Source organism: Rhodnius prolixus, unplaced genomic scaffold (genome assembly GCF_049639745.1).
Source record: "Rhodnius prolixus isolate KJV_2025 unplaced genomic scaffold, Rpr scaffold_4, whole genome shotgun sequence".
Lineage (NCBI taxonomy): Eukaryota > Metazoa > Arthropoda > Insecta > Hemiptera > Reduviidae > Rhodnius > Rhodnius prolixus.
In genome coordinates, this window is record NW_027411614.1 from 24,233,784 (window position 1) to 24,252,488 (window position 18,705).

The following is an 18,705-nucleotide window of genomic DNA, read 5'->3' on the forward strand; positions in this document are numbered from 1 at the left end:
GGTAATTTAGCAACACTTTGATCCCTTATATAATAACTGTAATTAGGCGCCACGGTAGCCGAGCGGTTAGAGGCTAATATGTATTGTGGTACTGGGTTCGATTCCCGGACTTAGGCCTTGGATTTTATTTAATGATTTATAAAAGAAATTTACAGTAAAGTATGTTTGCTAGCCTCCGTCCACGATACCTAATTGGAAGTTGGACGTTAAGCCCACCTGAAAAAATAGGAGAGAAAAAAAACATATACATATAATAACTGTAATGTACGATGCTGGGTAGGAATTAGCCGAGAGGTTAGCGTTCACTGGATTCCAAAGCGGATATTCCCAGGCTCGAATGCCGCTGCTGCTTCTTAGATTTTTCTCTTCCTAGGAGCTCCTTGTACACTACTGTCCACTGATGGACAATGTTGTCTGTAACTAGAGTACACTGTTCGGAAGCTGGCCGTATAGTGAAACAAAGCTTCAGGCGTCTATGATCTTAGATGCAGACACGCCTAAAAAAAAGGAAAGTACTGTACGTTACGCTGAAATAGAACATTAGAGGAAAATCTACTGGGTAGACCCCCTCTCGCCACAAGTGTCCTTAACCAGTTAAGGGTGGAATTTAGTTTTAAAAAACTACCCCACAGTGTGCGGAATTAAGATCAGACGATGACGTGTAAACACGTCGATCGCAGGGCAAAACAACCAAAAGATGATAGAGCATTCTGTGCATTTCAAAATCTTGCACCGCTTCACGTATGCATTGCCTAGTTAACTAGAGACGCAAGAGCTTTTACAAGAAAGAAAAGAGCTTTGAATTCTGTGAAATCATGCTCGTACTGAGGTCTGAATCTCTATCTAAGGTAAAAACGGCATTGCACAAGGGTTGAGGACTGCTATTTGTGGGCGTAATTCCCAATCTCTGATGCGGAGACCAAACATGTACCAACCACTTATCATTTGGTTGACTCCCACCAACCCCCTCCGTATAAAATACTTGGCAGTTCTATTGGTAAGATAAAAGAAACATCCCACCAAATAATATTCTTATTGTATTCTATTAAAATTTCGAGTTTTTATAGTTAATGGCAATTTTATACTTTTTCACAACGAGTGTACACGTTGAACGCACCGTAATAGAGATTTGGTTTGACGTGTATACTCGTCAAACACAGTTAACAGGTTAATAGAATTTTTCTGGAACAATGTTACAAATAAAGGATGTAGATAAACTCTGTTAGTACAAAGTGGGTACAAAGTTGGAAAAAAATCGTTAGGGCCAATTTCGGAGTAAATCTATAAATATAAAATCCACAAATTTGGCAAAGAGGTACCAACTGTTGTGGGATTCGATCGCTAAGTTGCAGCCAGATGTTCTGGTGAGACCAAATAAAAATTTAAAGTTTCATTTTTATGCGACTTTTCGTTTTTGAGATATGAAAAAAAAAGAAAAACATTCGGTTACAGTGGCTACTTCCGGTCAAAATTCAATTTATAAAATTTGGCACGATCGCAATACTTCCCTCGCCAAATAAAAGGGAGTGAAAATAGGTGCGGCAAATGCGTTTACGCTGTAAAATATAAAAAAAATGCAAAATGTGTTAAAAATGAAAAGTCTAGTTTAGCAGGAGCACCAGAGCCAACTGCAGCAGTACAGTTCCCTCTTCCTCATCTACAAGCAAAGTGCGTGAGGAAGAAAATGCAAATTTGATCCTATCTCCTTTGATTTCATTCATTTTTATAAGCTCGTTCTTGCGTACCAAAGAATCAAATCCTATGACAATTTCCTGCTTCCAACCAAGAAAACGCAGATGAAAAAAAAAAGAGAACAAAATTAGGTGGAGTGAATATAAATATCGATATAAGAGGGAAAAGAATCGCTCGTTACTTTTCACACGCGACATGTAAATGTGCGGTAGTTGGTAATTTTATTTGATTTTTTTTACATTTCTTTTTTCTTTTTTATCTACTTTATATTCAGGCAGCCTAGTGGCAATATGGAAGTCTGTATTGATAAGAGAAAATCATTTTACACAAATTGATTTGCATAAGGTAATCCGCTCTAGAATGGTAAACTAATTCTGTAACATTTAATCTGTCCAACAACATTAGAAATAGGTTCCGTGTTTCACCTTGGCCAACTAATGAACGGTATAAAAAAAATTGCCTAAAGCCAGCAGGGTTAGACGGTTTATGGACACAAGTTTGGTCAACTGAAATACAGTAATAATACGGAGAAAGAAACGGGAACCGATGGAGTTCTAGGAACGGCAGGAGTTTAGATTATGCTGAAATTTTAGCTGCACAATTTCTTTAAATTTAGAAGTTAAGAATCTTCGTCGAGAGATTAAAAGAAACCAACGACAGAAGGCACACAAATCAGCAAGTTTCATTCATACTTCAGTTCGTAATTTCAGTTACATACAAACGTTCGAAAAAGCATCTGTTAAATTGACATTTTATTACAATTGATATAATTTATGTAATTTTATTGCTTTAAATTTTCATTAGTTTTGTTTAGAATTTATCAGATGCCACAGACCCTTGTGCTGGGTCATTTTCATGCACAAAATAAAGTGTAGCCTACCACAAAGAGTAAGTCCATATATTACAGTAAACTGGCATCTATCAGACTGACCTCCTCACCCAAAAGTGCCCTTAATCGAAGTATTAGAAAAAAATGTTTCCTGTAAAAGTTGTAGAACTATTTGTGAGCTATAATTATACCAAGTTTCAACAAAATCCCAGAAGCGGTTTTTTCAAAAAAGTTAAAAAAGTGAAAAATCTGTTCCTTAAAGTGGAGCTAGTTTGACCAAAAATGGATTGTCGCTTCCCATGGTGTCACTTGAACGAAATATCAAATTTGAATTTTTTACGATTATCTGTTCCTGAGATATAGTGTGTAAACTCTCTACAGAGTAGGTAGTCAGCACAAACCAATGTCATCAAAGACCGATGTAAACTAGAATTTTTACCAAATAATACTTACTTTAAATTACACAAAACATTCTAATGGAACTAATTTAGATAAACAAAAAAACATAAGTTATTAGGCTTTTAAATGTAATAAGTATATAATATTTACGTTATTTTCAGGCTTAGAAGACAGCAACGGGAGAGTTCTTACCTGGAACAGAAAAGTAATGAACGTTAGATGACGTTTTAAATCTCTTGCAGAGAGCTAGAGATATACTTATAAGAAAACTTCCTTCAAAGTTCCAGTAAGCCTTTAGCTCATCAGACAGCACTTCATCCAAGAAAATAAAACTGAAATCGTGGTGACAAGAATCTTGCCAGGATTTAGGAGAAATGAAGTATCACATCGCCTTCCAACACCAATATACCAATATGATATTTGATTAAATTCTAAATTGAAATTCGATCTCTTAAGCATATGTTTAAGCTGTAGGTAATTGGCAACCTTTTTCGGTCTACTTTTAAAAAGCTTTCAACCTAAATCAATCAATCTCTTCGTAATCTTTACAATCAAAACGTTATCCAGATATTATAAAGAGAAAGATCTTGTTTTGATTGCAAATTTCTGCACCAAAAGGCTGAATGATCAGAATGTAAATAACTAGATCCAGAATATGGTCAAATCCAGAATGCAAACACAGGATTATTGAATTAAAAGATGAAGAGTTAACGAGTTTGTGGGTGTTGAAGTAATTCTTCTTCTGTAGTAAGCTATGTGTCTCGATCTGAATATCGTGTGAATGAATGTTGGCTGTAGCGCGTGCGATGTTGTGATTATGAATACTGTCTTATAACTGTGGTTTTGATTACATTGGGCTCACTTATGTTAACTAAGAAAGAGGAGAGTTGCAGTCTCCATCTTTTTTTGTGCACAAAGATACAAGCGACCATACATACATTGCATTACTAATTGTATTTGTAATTGTACTTCTATGTACATGTAAAAAAAACATTCCAATAAATGCATAAATTTATCCTCAATAATGAATAAACAAATATAATGAAAGTTAAATTAAAATGATTAATTTTCATGGGCAAAGAAGTGGCGGATTGAAATGAACCAACAGAAATGCCAGCATACCACGTTTACTGTCCGGTGGAGCTCTTGTCCACCTGTCCTCTTCAACAGCAATCCTCTTCCTTGTACACAGATCTGGTGCGCTACCTTGGGTTCTACATAGACAAACGACTCACGTGGAACCCACACACTAGACTTTAAAGACAAGCAATGACAAAACGTGTGAAACTGCTTTACAGACTTCTTGGACGACGCTCCAAATTACCCATTGAACTCAAACGCTTAATATACAACACTATCCTCAAACCTATGTGGACTTATGGACTAGAACTGTGGGGTTCAGCCAAACCTACAAACATACGGGGACTGTACAGACATTTCAGTCAAAACTATTCCGACAGATAGCTGACGCTCCTTTCTAGGTTTTCTAACCTCACTCTTCACCACGACCTCAACATCCCCTTCATACACCAATTAGCCAAGACTAAATATCAAAAATTCCATACTGCTCTCTCCACTTGCTCAAATCCTCTAGTACAGTATTTCGCCTCCTCTGACATTCCTGACAATACTGCTCGTCGACTGAATCGCCAGTGGCCCCGCGACTTCCTCGCAGTCTCAAGGCCTAAAAATCATATCCTGTAGAAAGTGCTGCCGCTGGGCCTCCTGCCTTTCACGCATCCAGTTATACTTTATCCTCCCTATTTACCTATTGTATATTATATTATACAGATTGTAAATAACGAATATTTTTTTTAAGAGAATTATTAATTTTTAGCACATTTCATAGTTCATTGTGTAGCAATTCTGTTGGAACAATTTTATTGGTTTAAAGCCAGAATATTGTTTTAGAATAAGAAAACATTATTTACGGCCAGGATAAATATTAAATTAAAATAAAATCTAGTCACATTAACTTTGATTTATTTCTGTAACAGTTATTTAAAAGATGGCTGGCCTTGCAAGGATAAGCCAAATCCTCGAAGTTCTCTAGAACTTCACTGACAAACAATTTAAACAAAAAAATAAAAGTAAATAAATAAAAAGAGATAACTTTCAAGTATGTTTAGTTAGAGAGCCGAGTTGCAAGAGAACTGACTGATGTTTAGTGTTAGCGAAAGGAGTAACGCGTTGTAATTAAATTCTGTAATATTATTAAAACACGTAATAATTTAATAAAAAAGGGCACTTGAAACTTCTTATTTATAATTAAATACAGGCGGGCGGCGTCGAGTTTATAAATAAAAAAAGAAGGTAATTCATTTTATATTCTAAAAAAAAGGAGCACCTTGATAAAAACTAAAAGGAAATGACATGGTAAGCAGAAGATAGGTGACTGAGAACACATCCTATATATACATATAATGTCCCCTTGACACTGAGAACAGTACACGCATTTATTAAAAAGGGGAAGAATGGAGCCTGACGCTTCCAACTGAAGTGCTAAAGTTCCTTAGCAAAGATTACCTGCTTTCATTGAGATTTCAAGTAATTATTCACGTATGCATACATTTTAGTTCTCCAATAATTAAATCTCACTAATTACTAACACTGACTGAATATTTAATTAAATATAATATCTAATATTAGAAATGTTGAAATTATTAACCAAAAAAGAAATGACAGGCTTGTCCTGGAATCGGCAGAAGAATTTTCTCCGGGATATCCCTCAATTCTATCAGCAAGTAATAGTAGGATAGTACAGAAAGACGCAAGTGCAGGAGGCTGAGAAAACAGACAACCCTCGGTACAATTCTTGGATCGTTTAGCCTTCGATTACGCTAATTATAAATTGAAGAACAATTGAAAATAATTTACCAGTTAACTGTTTCGACTTTGTTGGAAAATCTGGCCCCTACGTGCGTCGTGCAAATTAAGCGATAACGAATATATTCGTCAAACCCAGAGTATGATTGATATGAAATTGGGTTGCAATGAAATGACTTTTATATTTGTTTTTTCGTTATTTATTTCATGTACACTTGTTCATTTATTTATTATTAACTTAAATAGGAACCAAAAACATCAAAAATAAATTTCGTTGCACTCGAATATGCTATTTTTGTTGATCCGGTAACACCTTGCTGCACACTGATTTACTTTCTCCGATCGAACAAAAATATTTTCTAAATTACCTTATCTCAAATACGCATGCAAATGATAAAGTGTGTCGAGGAAATCCGGCAAAGGATCATAAAACTCGGAAAAACCTGGTGCCACTAAATAAACTAAACAGCTCACTCAATACTCTCCTTGCATAAATACCAAATTGCAAAGGATGCACACTGCTGCAATTATCTCGAGTAGGTCGCAACATTACAGACTGGTATTTATGCAAATGAATCCCTGACCAGATGATAAAATACAGACAATTATGCAGGAAAATATCTTGGCAGGTTACGTAATTTTGGTGATCGCTAAATCTTGAACCCCGCACATGAGCCAAAAGCTCCGCCCTCTTGAATACAGGTAAATAGGGAACAAAAGGATCTTCATCCCGTTTTTTATTACCAGGCGCGCCACTTACTGCATAGTCTAGCCTAACACAATATATGAATTCGTTTTGATTCAGTGATGACTAATAAAAGACAAGGATACATTTACGAAGACTAATTCATATACTTATATCTTATCTATTAGTTCTTTTTATTTCGACATGTCCTCAAAATATTCCAAAATTCTTGCAGTTTACGAATATATTTTAGTTTTAACTAAAATTGCAAAATTAACTGCCGATGGTCACTACTGAAAACGCATGACGAATATACTCGTCACAACACAAAATTTTACACTTTTTTTCATGGCTAATATCTTCGTCTTAAACAGTTTTGGATTTCCACTTCAATTTTCAAATTGATTTATCCATGTTTCTGTTACTTTTTCGGGTAAGCTCAACCTCGCAGCCTACGAGAAAGCTCCAACAGTTGGATTAATTCAGTTAGCCGCTACAACCACTACAATGTAAGGCATTGGAAGAGAGGTCAATATTATAATATACTAAAAAACAGAATCACATAAATAATAATTCAATATTCAAGGTAAAAACTAAATTCCAATGAATTAAATTACAGAACAAATAAGTGAAAGTATGTTGGAATTAGAACTCAATATTGTCTAAATATACGTCAGAATTGTAGAATTAATACTAGGATATAATTACAAAATAGAATTAAATTTAATCTACATGTGAATGTCTAAAGGGTTTAATCAAACCTCTAGGCAAGATTGTTAATTAATGGCGAAACGTAGGGAAGACACTGTGAAATGCTATTATATGGCGTAGTAGCTAAGCAAATGTCACCATACCGCTGAATGCCATGTATATATGCTGAATATTTCCAAGCAACCTTTCAGATGTTCATAATTAAAGTATAAGGTCGAAAATACGGTTTATTAATTTAATTACAAATAAGAACATTCCCTTGGGCTACGTTTACAGTTTACTTTAAATGAAATATTTTTTTAAAAGAAGATGTTAAGTTTAAGAATATCAGGTCTTCAAAATATTATCCGAATTCTAATAACTGTTCCATCAATATTTGGGTTTTGGTAGATCAAAATGCCTCAAACGATCTCCGCTTATTACAATTATCACTTACTAAAACTTTATTCTTTACAAAATTTTGATCTAAGAAAATTTGAAAGAAGAATTCCTAAATTCTGTGTAAGCGATAATCAAGCTCATCCACTACTTCAATGACACCATATAAATCACAATAAAATCCAGGCTGCGTCGCCAAACTTCCCAAATTTAAGGATTTTATAAATGAAGAAGCGCTTCTCCTGCGTAAACTGCAGCCATTTACTTGACTCTTACGATTAGATGAAGGCAAACTACGATATAGTAATCATCCTCCAATCACGTTAGGGACGATTTCTAACCTAACAAGATTATTCACATATCGATGATTTTATCCGTCATAGAAAGTTGTTATATTCCTGTGATCGATTTTAGATTTATATCCATCATCAGAGATTGAGTGATTCATTGACTTATTAAAATGAAGGATGCCATTAGCTAAATTTCAGTCTCACAGTTGCTTACTGAGTGATGGAGGTTATGTGGTGTATGTACACGTTATTTATACTTTAAATGAAAATTCTTTTATTAAATAAACGATTGCAATAAAAAACTGATTTATACGACTAATTTAAAACCCATCTGGGTATATGGAATACAATTTTGGGATTCAACCAAACGCACCAATCTCCAAAGAATTCGATCTCTACAATCTACAATACTTAGAATACAGTAAACGCTCCATTTTAAGTTTCAAACCGGACTATACATACAGATCTTAACATTCCTTTTATCACCTAAGTCGCCAGAACCCGATACAGGAAACTGCACATCAATCTGCAATGATACGCAAATCCTCTAGCTCAAAATCTTTCTTCAAGAACTCTTCCTGATAACCCGACAAGACGTCTTAAGAGACAGTGTGTCCTCGTAATCTCCTCTCTAGTGAAGAAAGTGACTAACAGTCTCATGAATTTGGAGTGTTACCACTGGGTAACTTCTCCACTCGTTTGCTTCATTTGTTACTGTTATCATTGTAACAAATAAAGAAGAAACAAGATGAACATGAAAACTAAAACGTATTCAAGGAATCTTCATTTTTAGTCTTGGTTAAAGACTAAAGACGAAGATGAATTCTTAAAGTGGGTAAAAGCTATCTCTCGTATAGATTTTCCGTTGAAACGTAAAAGCAGAATATGCGATGTACATTTTCTAACTACATGGAAAACCTCATGTTCGACCGTAAGCATTAATCTTTCATTGTGACGCTGTAAAGTACTTTGAAACACAATGAATGGCTTTTGAATCCAGGCTAGCAAGGTTCCAAGGTATAGGTTCTGACATCTGAACATAACCAAGATCATCTCTTAGAAATTCTACGCTTATTACATGTATATGACATTTATAGGGCATGCCTTATCCTTGGGAAGTAATTTTGAGCAAAAAGTGCAGTCGCCTCTTACAGTCTTTGCTGCGACTGTGGTTATACTACCCAAATTGAACTGCCACCATATTTAAGTAAAAGTTTCACTTCAGCACAAAAAAATTTAGAAGAGAGCTGCAAGCCCCTACCCAAAGCGAATTCCGCTCGTAAACCCTTCAAAAAGTCAGACAAGTAGTTCCTGTTTTTGGTAAGGTTTTACTTATTTGGTTACTGAACATATACTGGAGTTTTAAGTCCCATCAAGTGACTACTCTAAATATCGTAAAATAATGCGATTTCACCTTTACTTGCTTTTTTTACTCAAGTTGCAGTGACTATATATTTATGCAGAACAAATACGTTTAAGAATCATCTATAACAAAACTAGAGCTTCCCACGTCGGCAATGTGAAATTCACAAGTAAACGTTTTGGTGTTAGTATTAAAATAGATGAAAATCTTTCAACAAGGCAAATATTTTGTTTCAATTTCTTAATTCGATCAAGAACATTTAAAGCTTCTTATTTAAGTATGAATGCGAAAAAGAATAAATGTATAATCATCAGTTAAAAAAATGGAAAATATGAACAAGGCCTCTGAAATCCATTTTTACATAATTTAGTTGCAATAATTAAAACTGTCCGGTAGAAGAGATGTATAAGGGTTGATCGTCTGTACGAAACTGTACGAAAAAGCATAACGTTCAAAGCACCCAACTTTGTCAATTTTTTTATCTTTTTCTAAGCTAAAGTTAGCTCAATAATTGGTTTAAATTGCAATGTTCTAGTTGTTATAATAGTTTATGAGATATAAGAAGTTAAGTTTTGGAGGTTTTCAAATTCCTTCAAATTTCAAATCTTTATATCTCTCTTCGTTTTGTTCAGATTTCAATGAATTCTTTACCCAATTGTAGAGAAAAGTCTGCTCTTTAATTGGTATAAATAGCAATAACTTAGTGATAATAGTTATTGAGATATAGAAGGTTAAATTTTGGAGGTTTTTAATTTCCTTCGAATTTCAAACAATTTCCCTCTTCGTAATGCTTAGATTTCAATGAATTCTTTACCAAATTGTAGGGAAAAGTTAGCTCTATAACTGGTATAAATTAAAATGTTCTAATAGTTATCGTTTATGAAATATAGGAAGTTAAGCTTTGGAGGTTTTCAAATTCCTTCAAATTTCAAACCTTTATATCTCTCTTCATTTCGTTCATATTTCAATCAATCCTTTACTGAATTGAAGAGAAAAGTTAGCTCTATAGTTGTTATAAATTGCAATGTTTTAATGATAACAGTTAATGAGATATTATATCTTGGAGTAGAATTAAACTGCGCAAAGAAGGGAAATGAGGAGATCAGAAGTAGAATCGAGGCGGGAAATAGAGCCTTCTTTGGCCTGCAAAAACTTTTGAAATCAAGACTGTTAACCAGGGAAACTTAAACTTGAAATGTACAAATCGCTGATTAGGCCGATAGGGTTCCATGGAGCCTGAAAGTAGCAGACCAGTTGGCCCTAAGGGTCTTTGAAAGAAAGATACTCCAGCCCAGTTTGCGTACACGGCTCATGGCGAGTTAGGAAGAATAGAGAACTTGATGAACTCATGGGGCATGAGAATATAGTTAGGTTTGTCAAGTCGAGAGGAATAAGTTGGCTTGGGCATATAGAGAGATTACCAGAGGAAGAAAAAGAAGAAGAGGGCGTCCCAGAACGAGCTGGTTGAGAGACGTGGAGCAGGACTTGGAGTGACTGCATGGAGGATGAAGGCGGTAGCTCGGGATACCTGGAACAGGATTGTGCGGGAGGCCAAAGTTCATAATCGAACTGTAACGCCAGATAAGTAAGTAAGAAGTTAATGAGATATAGAAGGTTAAATTTTGGAGATTTAAATAGCCAGCATAAGGTCTGTGACATCTAAAGTTAATACAGTAAAATTACTCAAATGATATCAATGAAGTATTAATGAAATGTTGGGTACTTTCTGATTTGTGTACCTTTTAGCATTTAATCACCCCTTATACTTAACTTTTTAAATTGTAAGTTTTTGTTAAAGAGTAAATATCTATGAAGTTTAATAGAAACAGAAATAACTTTTATCTAAGTTTAGGAATAAAAGATATTATTGAAAGATGTTCTAAGAAAGAAAAAGTCAATAAAAAACGCGTAATAGTAGATTTTAGTTAGGAAAGAGTTCTTCGTGAGCGATATAATGGTGTCGTAAGAATTCTTTGAAGGCTAGATCCAATTGAAAGGGGACAGAAACCTCTTGAACGTTTCAGGAAGGGAGGAATTGCTTTGCTGGCCTATGTAGAAAGGGAGATTCTATTATATTCTGAATTGTGTATGTAATATGTGTCTTTATATATATTGAACTTTATACAGGGAACACTAGACAAGTGACAGAAGTGATACGAGAAAACAGATCAAAGCATTTTTTTATCGAACGAAACTTGAAAGATATAAAAGAGGGCATTTATGCGTTTAGACCCTTTCGAATTTGTAAATATATATTTTCATTTCCTCTCTGAATAATAAACAAGAAGTTTAACGATCGTGAAATTTTCAAAATTTTGTTTAAAAAAGGTGCACTTTATGTTAAGTTCACTGAAAACAAAACTATTTTTTGGGGGGAATTAGATCTCCTTAACTGTTTCCTCCTGTATCTGTCTGTCAGTTTGCAACTCTCTCTTTAGATGCTGCAGTAGTGACAGACACGAAAGTGATTAATAAGATACAAATGTATCTTGCAAATGCATACCTTGCCTACCAATGTTAATGGAGTTCTAACTATACGAGGGTCGTTTGAAAAGTCCGTGCAAAAATAAAAACTACTTAATTTTTTGGGGTAAACCTTTTTTATTTTTCAACATAGTCTCCTTTTAGGCTTATACACTTCGTCCAACGCTGCTCTAGTTTGTTGATCCCTTCCGAATAATAGGATTTGTCCAAGTCTGAAAAATAGCCATTCGTTTCTCCAATCACCTCCTCGTTTGAATAAAATCTTTTTCCCGCCAGCCATTTCTTCATATTGGGGAACAAATAGTAGTCCGAGGGAGCCAAGTCTGGAGAATAGGGGGGATGTGAAACGAGTTGGAACCCTATTTCCATTAATTTTGCGACCACAACTGCTGAGGTGTGAGCTGGTGCGTTGTCGTGATGGTAAAGGACTTTTTTGTGGGCCAATCGTGGGCGTTTTTCTTGCAGCTCGCTTTTCAAACGGTCCAATAACGATGAATAATATGCACCTGTAATAGTTTTACCCTTTTCCAGATAGTCGATGAGGATTATTCCTTGCGAATCCCAAAAGACAGTCGCCATAATCTTTCCGGCCAAAGGAACGGTCTTTGCCTTTTTTGGCGCAGATTCCCCCTTGGTAACCCATTGTTTAGATTGTTCTTTGGTCTCAGGAGTGTAGTGATGTATCCATGTTTCATCCACAGTGACGAAACGACGCTTAAAGTCCTGCGGATTCTTCTGGAACAGCTGCAAACCGTACTTGCAACACTTCACACGATTTTGTTTTTGGTCAAGCGTGAGCAATCGCGGCACCCATCTTGCGGATAGCTTTGTCATGTCCAAATGTTGATGCAAAATATTATGTACCCGTTCATTCGAGATGCCCACAGCACTAGCAATCTTACGCACCTTCACTTTTCTGTCATCCATCACCATATCATGGATTTTATGAATGATTTCTGGAGTAGTAACCTCAACAGGGCGTCCAGAACGTTCAGCGTCACTTGTGCCCATATGGCCACTCCGAAAATTTTGAAACCACTTATAAACTGTTCTAATCGAAGGTGGTGCAGAGTCACCATAATGTTTATCAAGCTTCTCTTTAGTCTCCTGAGACGTTTTGCCTTTCATAAAGTAGTGTTTAATCAACACACGAAATTCTTTTTCGTCCATTTTTTGAAAATCACTCGACTTCCTCGATTCAAACGAATGCCAAACACAAAGAAATAGACCGATCTGGCTGAAACTTGGTGTGTGTTCTTCCAAGAGATGCTACTAACTAAACATAACCTCGATACGCGCCAGTAGTGCTATCTCTCTGACTTTGCACGGACTTTTCAAACGACCCTCATATAAACAACTAAGACCTTATTCTTATCCACGCAATTTCCTCTGGAATGAATAAAGATCAATATTCAACAGAATTCATGAAATCCTTCGGTTGAAGAAATGTTATCTACTGATCTTCGAAAATCATTCATCTCATAACCTAACCTAGATAACCTAGGCGAGATGAGGAATTATCAAACCGCTAAATTGCACAAATTAAGGCCTAATGAGCTCTAAATGCTTTTATTTCATCTCTTTTTATAATAGTAAGGAAACTATTGCTAAAATGTAAAATTTTAGAAATTAAGACAACTCATTTTTTATTTACACCGTAAGTACATTTACTTCTCAATAACATATATAATAAATGAAACGGCTGGCAAGGGAAAACTTTGGAAATCCTTTATTCAAGAAAATTATTATACTGTAGGGAGAAGGTAACTACAGAAGGTAACAAGATTGTTACAAAAACTATAGGAAATAGTTCCTAGCTAAGTGCCGGTAATGGTGGACATTCAGAGACCTGCTGCCACTAATTACTAATGGCATTCAACTAGTTATCACATTCTCCTTAAACCTTTTTACAGTAATTAAAGAAACTGTAATGTACTCATCTCTAAATTAGCGATTAAAGTTTAATTACCGAATTTTAATTCTAATTAAAAATAAAATTGTATTCATAATTTAAAATAAACATGGAGAAAGTTTTATTTAAAAATGTAAACGGTCATTAACAGCAATTAAAAATTCATATTAAAAACACAAATCATTTATAAAAAAATATGCTAATAAAATCTATAAATAAACAAGCATTGACCAAAAAAATGCTTAAAAAATGCCTAATATTTCATATTCAGCTATTTTAAAATTAAATTGGCTGATGAAATGAATTGTGCATTTTGAACGTAAATATATGAAATGAAAAGTGAACAAGAACATGAGAAAAGTTAAAAATAAAAATTGCAGATCATATTTCTGGCTCGATTCTCTTATAGATTCCCGCCAGCATCATATGGACCATAGGTTGCGACAAGCAAAATTACCGAGTTTATTAAATCTACACCAGAAATCCTACCAATAAACTTACGCAAAGGATATGGTAGCAGAAAACATAATCTCTCACGAAGTCCTTACGCTACTAAGAGAAAGAAAACTGCGTTCGGTGAAGCCAGCATCTTCCATTACATCAAGAAGATCCGAGGATTTCATTCGCTAAGAAGTAAAGGGTTTCCACCCTATAAAGCACCATACACATGGCCTAAACCAGCATACAACCATATACCTTCGCACACTTGACCATCTCCTGTTACGTTACCACTGTGTACAACGGCAATTTATCCTTTATCAACTCTGCTAGCTTTAGTACAAATTTACTAGCCATCTTTACAAATTTTCTGATTTATGGACTACTCAGAAATGTGGCACTTGAGGTAATCAGTCGTACGAACTGATGCTTTAATGTACGGAACGGATTGGCTCGTAATTCCTGAGTAGTTCATTTTTTAAAGGAGAACATGGGGAGGTGACCTGTGTACGTCTCTATTTTGCTTTCCACCTAGAGGAATCATCTTCGTGAGGATCTTTTTTGATGGTTTACGATCTACTTCTCATCTCACTAAGGAACTTACACGAAATTTCAATTGGTTCAGTAAAGATTTCTTTGATGTAAACCTAAATAAATCACTTCGGTTGTTTAAGACTACAATGGAGTATATACAAGCAGTTCATTTTAAGACGGCTCAAATGCATTTCATGCTTAAACGGTTAATCTGAGCAAAAAATGGTTGAGGAAAAATTTCTTGTCCGTCGCCTCTAGTTTCAGAATATGTGACTTGATTTTAGATTCCTGCCTGCATACGCGGCAGACGCGTGACCAAAAGTGAGGGTTCGCAGTTGACCCCCATTTTCATATACACAGTTTTAAAAAGTATAAAAAGTTATGAAAGAAACCGGAAACCGCAATTCGTTATCTTCAAAATTAAAGGTGCTAGGCCATTTCAAAATCTGGTATTTATTAATCATATTTCAATTTTTTAACTTGTTATCAAAGAGAAAGAAGAGCACGCGATAGGTCATTTTTATGTATTTTTTCATCCTCTTTCCACTAAAAATATTGCCAAGGCTGTAAAGCTAGTATTTTTCTTAATATCGGGAAATAAATCGTTTTCCGAGTGATTTTTCTAAGAAAAATCTAATGTTAAGAGCTTTAGATGTTCTCAAGCATAAACAAAATGGCTAAAAATTAATTTTACATCTGTCACAAACAAGAAGGTTTAATAGGATTTGGTAATTTTGGGAGAGTTGCATTTGATTACCAAAAAAATTAGAAACCTCCTACCACATATTTATGTGATCAATATCTTTCATGTAAAACATCATACTTTTTCCTTAATTTATCAAATAATGCACTTTACTCAACTTGAGAAGCATGTACTGTGTCTTCAAACGTGCCTCCTCAGATACAGAGAGCAGTTGATAACCTTCTGGCTAACCTGGTTTGCGAGCCAGGATGGAATATGGATTTTCGGGTCATTGAAATATTTGAAATTTGGTTGATAAATATGGTTTTCAGAAGTGGCCTTGTTCAGTTGTAAATTATGAGCGACATGCATGGTTTATCGTAATAATTATTGTAAAAACACTATGGAATTATTAATATTTATAATATTAAAGACGCCCCGCCCCGATAGCTGAGCGGTTAGAGGCTACACCCGCAATGCTAAGATGTATTGCTGGTTAGTAGGTTCTATTCCCGGTCTAAGCCTTGGATTGTATTTAATGCTTAATTAAAGGAATTAGTAGCAATGTTTGCTAGTCGCCTCCGTCCACGGCACTTAATCTGACATAAAGCTCGCCTAAAAGAACTTAACTATTTTTTTTTTTACTTATTAATACATTATTTTATTACTATGACTTAGATCGTCTCAGTAAATAAAACCAATTGGAAGAAGAATTAGCGATATCTTTTCTATAAAGGTAAAGGCAAATGTAAAGAGGACAAAGCAATTGCCAAAGTGTGATGAAAGTGAAATCTGTAATACGGTAGAAACCTTGAGGCCACTTTCACCTCGTGTGACCGGCCGAGACCTCTATCTGTAATTGGCGCGTCTTCTTTACACGATCTCAATGTCTATATTTAGGAATACAACGTCGTCCATCTTTGATGTTTATTCACTAATTTTTTATTTAAAAAAAAATCTGTAAAATCATGAAACTTAAAAGATAAAAATAATTTTTGGCGTTATGGAAGAGTTATACGTTCTTTTTGTGCTAAGAGAAAGTGCCAGTTTTACCGTAAATAAGACAGAAAGTAAAAATATTTAACGGCAATTCCAGATATACGTTTATAAATATAAATGAAATTTCATTCGTTCTCAAAACAGAACATTACCTCCTACTGTTTTACTTGAATTTATTAAAAATAAACTTTCTTATATTTAAATCCGTTAAGTATATCATAGGTGGCACAAGAATATTCTTAATATTGACAAAGACATATGCGCAAGATGAGAAATCATTTGTTTAAACAATAATAATAATGATAATAAGATCTAGAATACTGGAATATAGAAGAGTAGAATTAACTGTCGGGAAATCTATGATACGAAATGAAGTTGAGACAAATAAGGAATCTGAGCTGATTCCGCAATAGAAGTAATTCTAAATATGGGGGCAAACAAAACTGTTAATAAAATTATAGGAATAAAGATTATTCTTGCTGAATAAAAAACGAAATCAACCGCAATGTTATCTATAGAGAAAAAATTAGCAAAATGTCAAATTAATTAATAAACTATTTGTTTTAGAGTTTTTGCATTCATTAACGCCGACTTTAAAAAACAGCACAGTTATCTTATTTTCAGTAATGTTGCTCAACATAAAATATACTTATTAAAATTGTCCTTTTTTCACAGTTTTCGAAAGTAAGAAACAAAAACAAAGAAAGCCAATTAGAACGTAATCTCATTAACAATGACAATGCTAAGTTCTTGAGACCTTTAAAAGTTATATTTTTAATAAATTACAAAAAAAAGAAGCTTTTTATTAATTTAAATTTAATATATATTCAAAATGTTCCATTTATTACTGTCAGGTTAAGTAGGTAAGAACAGAACGACGAGGATGCCAAATTTACGGAATGAAGTTCTTCATCAGATATGTCCGTTTTGAAGGCCCCAGAGCATGAAAAAGTTGTTTTTTTAAAATTCCCGATTGTGTGTTTTAAAAAACTGTATCAAAGGTGAAAAATCTCAGGATGATCAAACTAATTTCGATTTGGTTCCATTCGGATATTCCACTGTAACTACCAAAAAACAGAAGGACCTCTTTGTCAAATGGATTTTCATTTTTTTTTTTTTTTTTTTTGAGGTTTGAAGTACCAAAGACTTTAAATTTGGTACCCACATAGTACTAATGGAATTCTAATTTACTTTTTTAAATGTTTTTTTTTTTAGAAGAATTCTATTATGGGAACTTCCTAAAGTATCATTTCGTCTAATGTAAGGTACTGTATCTTAAACATCATGAGATAGGATTAATTACATTGTTATTTAGAGCCAACAAAATTATTACAACCACTACAACCATTACTTTTTTCGACGCTGCACACATATTATTGGTTTCCCTTTTTTTGAGACAGATTTTGGCCTGTCTCAACTATTATTATCAGAGATCAATCGATCAGTTTGGTGTAGGGAATTCGAGGGGAACGAGCCCAGAATACATTGTTTGGGGAGCTTTCCTCTTTACGGAGAGCAATCAACTGGTGGGGATGAGGTGCTTTGGCTTCAGGGAATAGTGATCCCAAATCGCTAGCACCTACATCTTCTCCTAGAGAATCTGGGACAGCTGTTTCGTCATGTAGTGAGAATGGACTCACCTAACTCCAGCGGAGAGGAGGGACATTAGACATGACAATATTTTTAAAATTCACCTCAATGTAGAATACACAACAAATATAATGTTAAAGATAATATTAGAGGGATCTAAAATAACATTGCAGAAAACCTCAAATATACGCGGTTACTATTCAAATGTGGTTTTAATAAATAAATATTATACATAACAATAACGTACCATGCTAGGAACCATACTGTCAACATTTGTTAACATTAAATTATATTTTGAGTTAAGCAATAACTTTTAATAATAATTACATTTTACTAAAATTTATTATTAAATTTCACTCACAAACTCAATTTCAAAATCAATATTCACCTTTTCAATTGGTTTACAACCAATCAGGCGTGTATACAGCGTCAACAGTTATTTTAATCATGCTGATGCTAATGTTAGGTTACACTCCTTTCCAAAATCAGCCGTAATTTATAATAAAGAATCAAAAAATAAATTGTAAACGACAAAATAAATAGTTCCTATATCTTGGTTAATAGAAGAAGCTGTGCTACCCGATTAGAGATGAAAATGTGTTCATGAAAAAAGGCAATAACACTGTCCGAGCCCAACTTCAGTAAGTATTATATTGTATTTTTCATAATTTCTTCTCACTTCAATGAAGACCTCACAGTACTTAGGATAAATCTTCAGTAATTCAAGAATAAATTATTTAAACTAATTATTTAAGAGAACATCTCGGAAAGTATTATTACATTGCAATAGATTTACCCTACTATCAGCTAAAACACCCGAAAATCACCCAATTTAAGATTAAAAGCTGAAAACAATGGTTAAGCCTAATTCTAAGGTTATGTATTGCAACTAA

General features: G+C 34.3%; 1 protein-coding gene across 12 annotated transcripts in view; it reads right to left on the bottom strand.

Moving 5' to 3' along the window:
• LOC141455712 (pseudouridylate synthase RPUSD2-like) overlaps positions 1–18,705 on the bottom strand; it is an 880,316-nt gene that overhangs the window by 368,592 nt on the left and 493,019 nt on the right. For 5 of the 12 annotated variants that reach the window (XM_074130992.1, XM_074130991.1, XM_074130990.1 and 2 more), the window contains one exon: positions 3,071–3,112. The exons of the other annotated variants lie outside the window; for them this stretch is intronic. In XM_074130992.1, the coding sequence (XP_073987093.1) occupies positions 3,071–3,112 (42 nt within the window). The remainder of the gene's footprint in view (positions 1–3,070; positions 3,113–18,705) is intronic. 12 annotated transcript variants of the gene reach the window in all.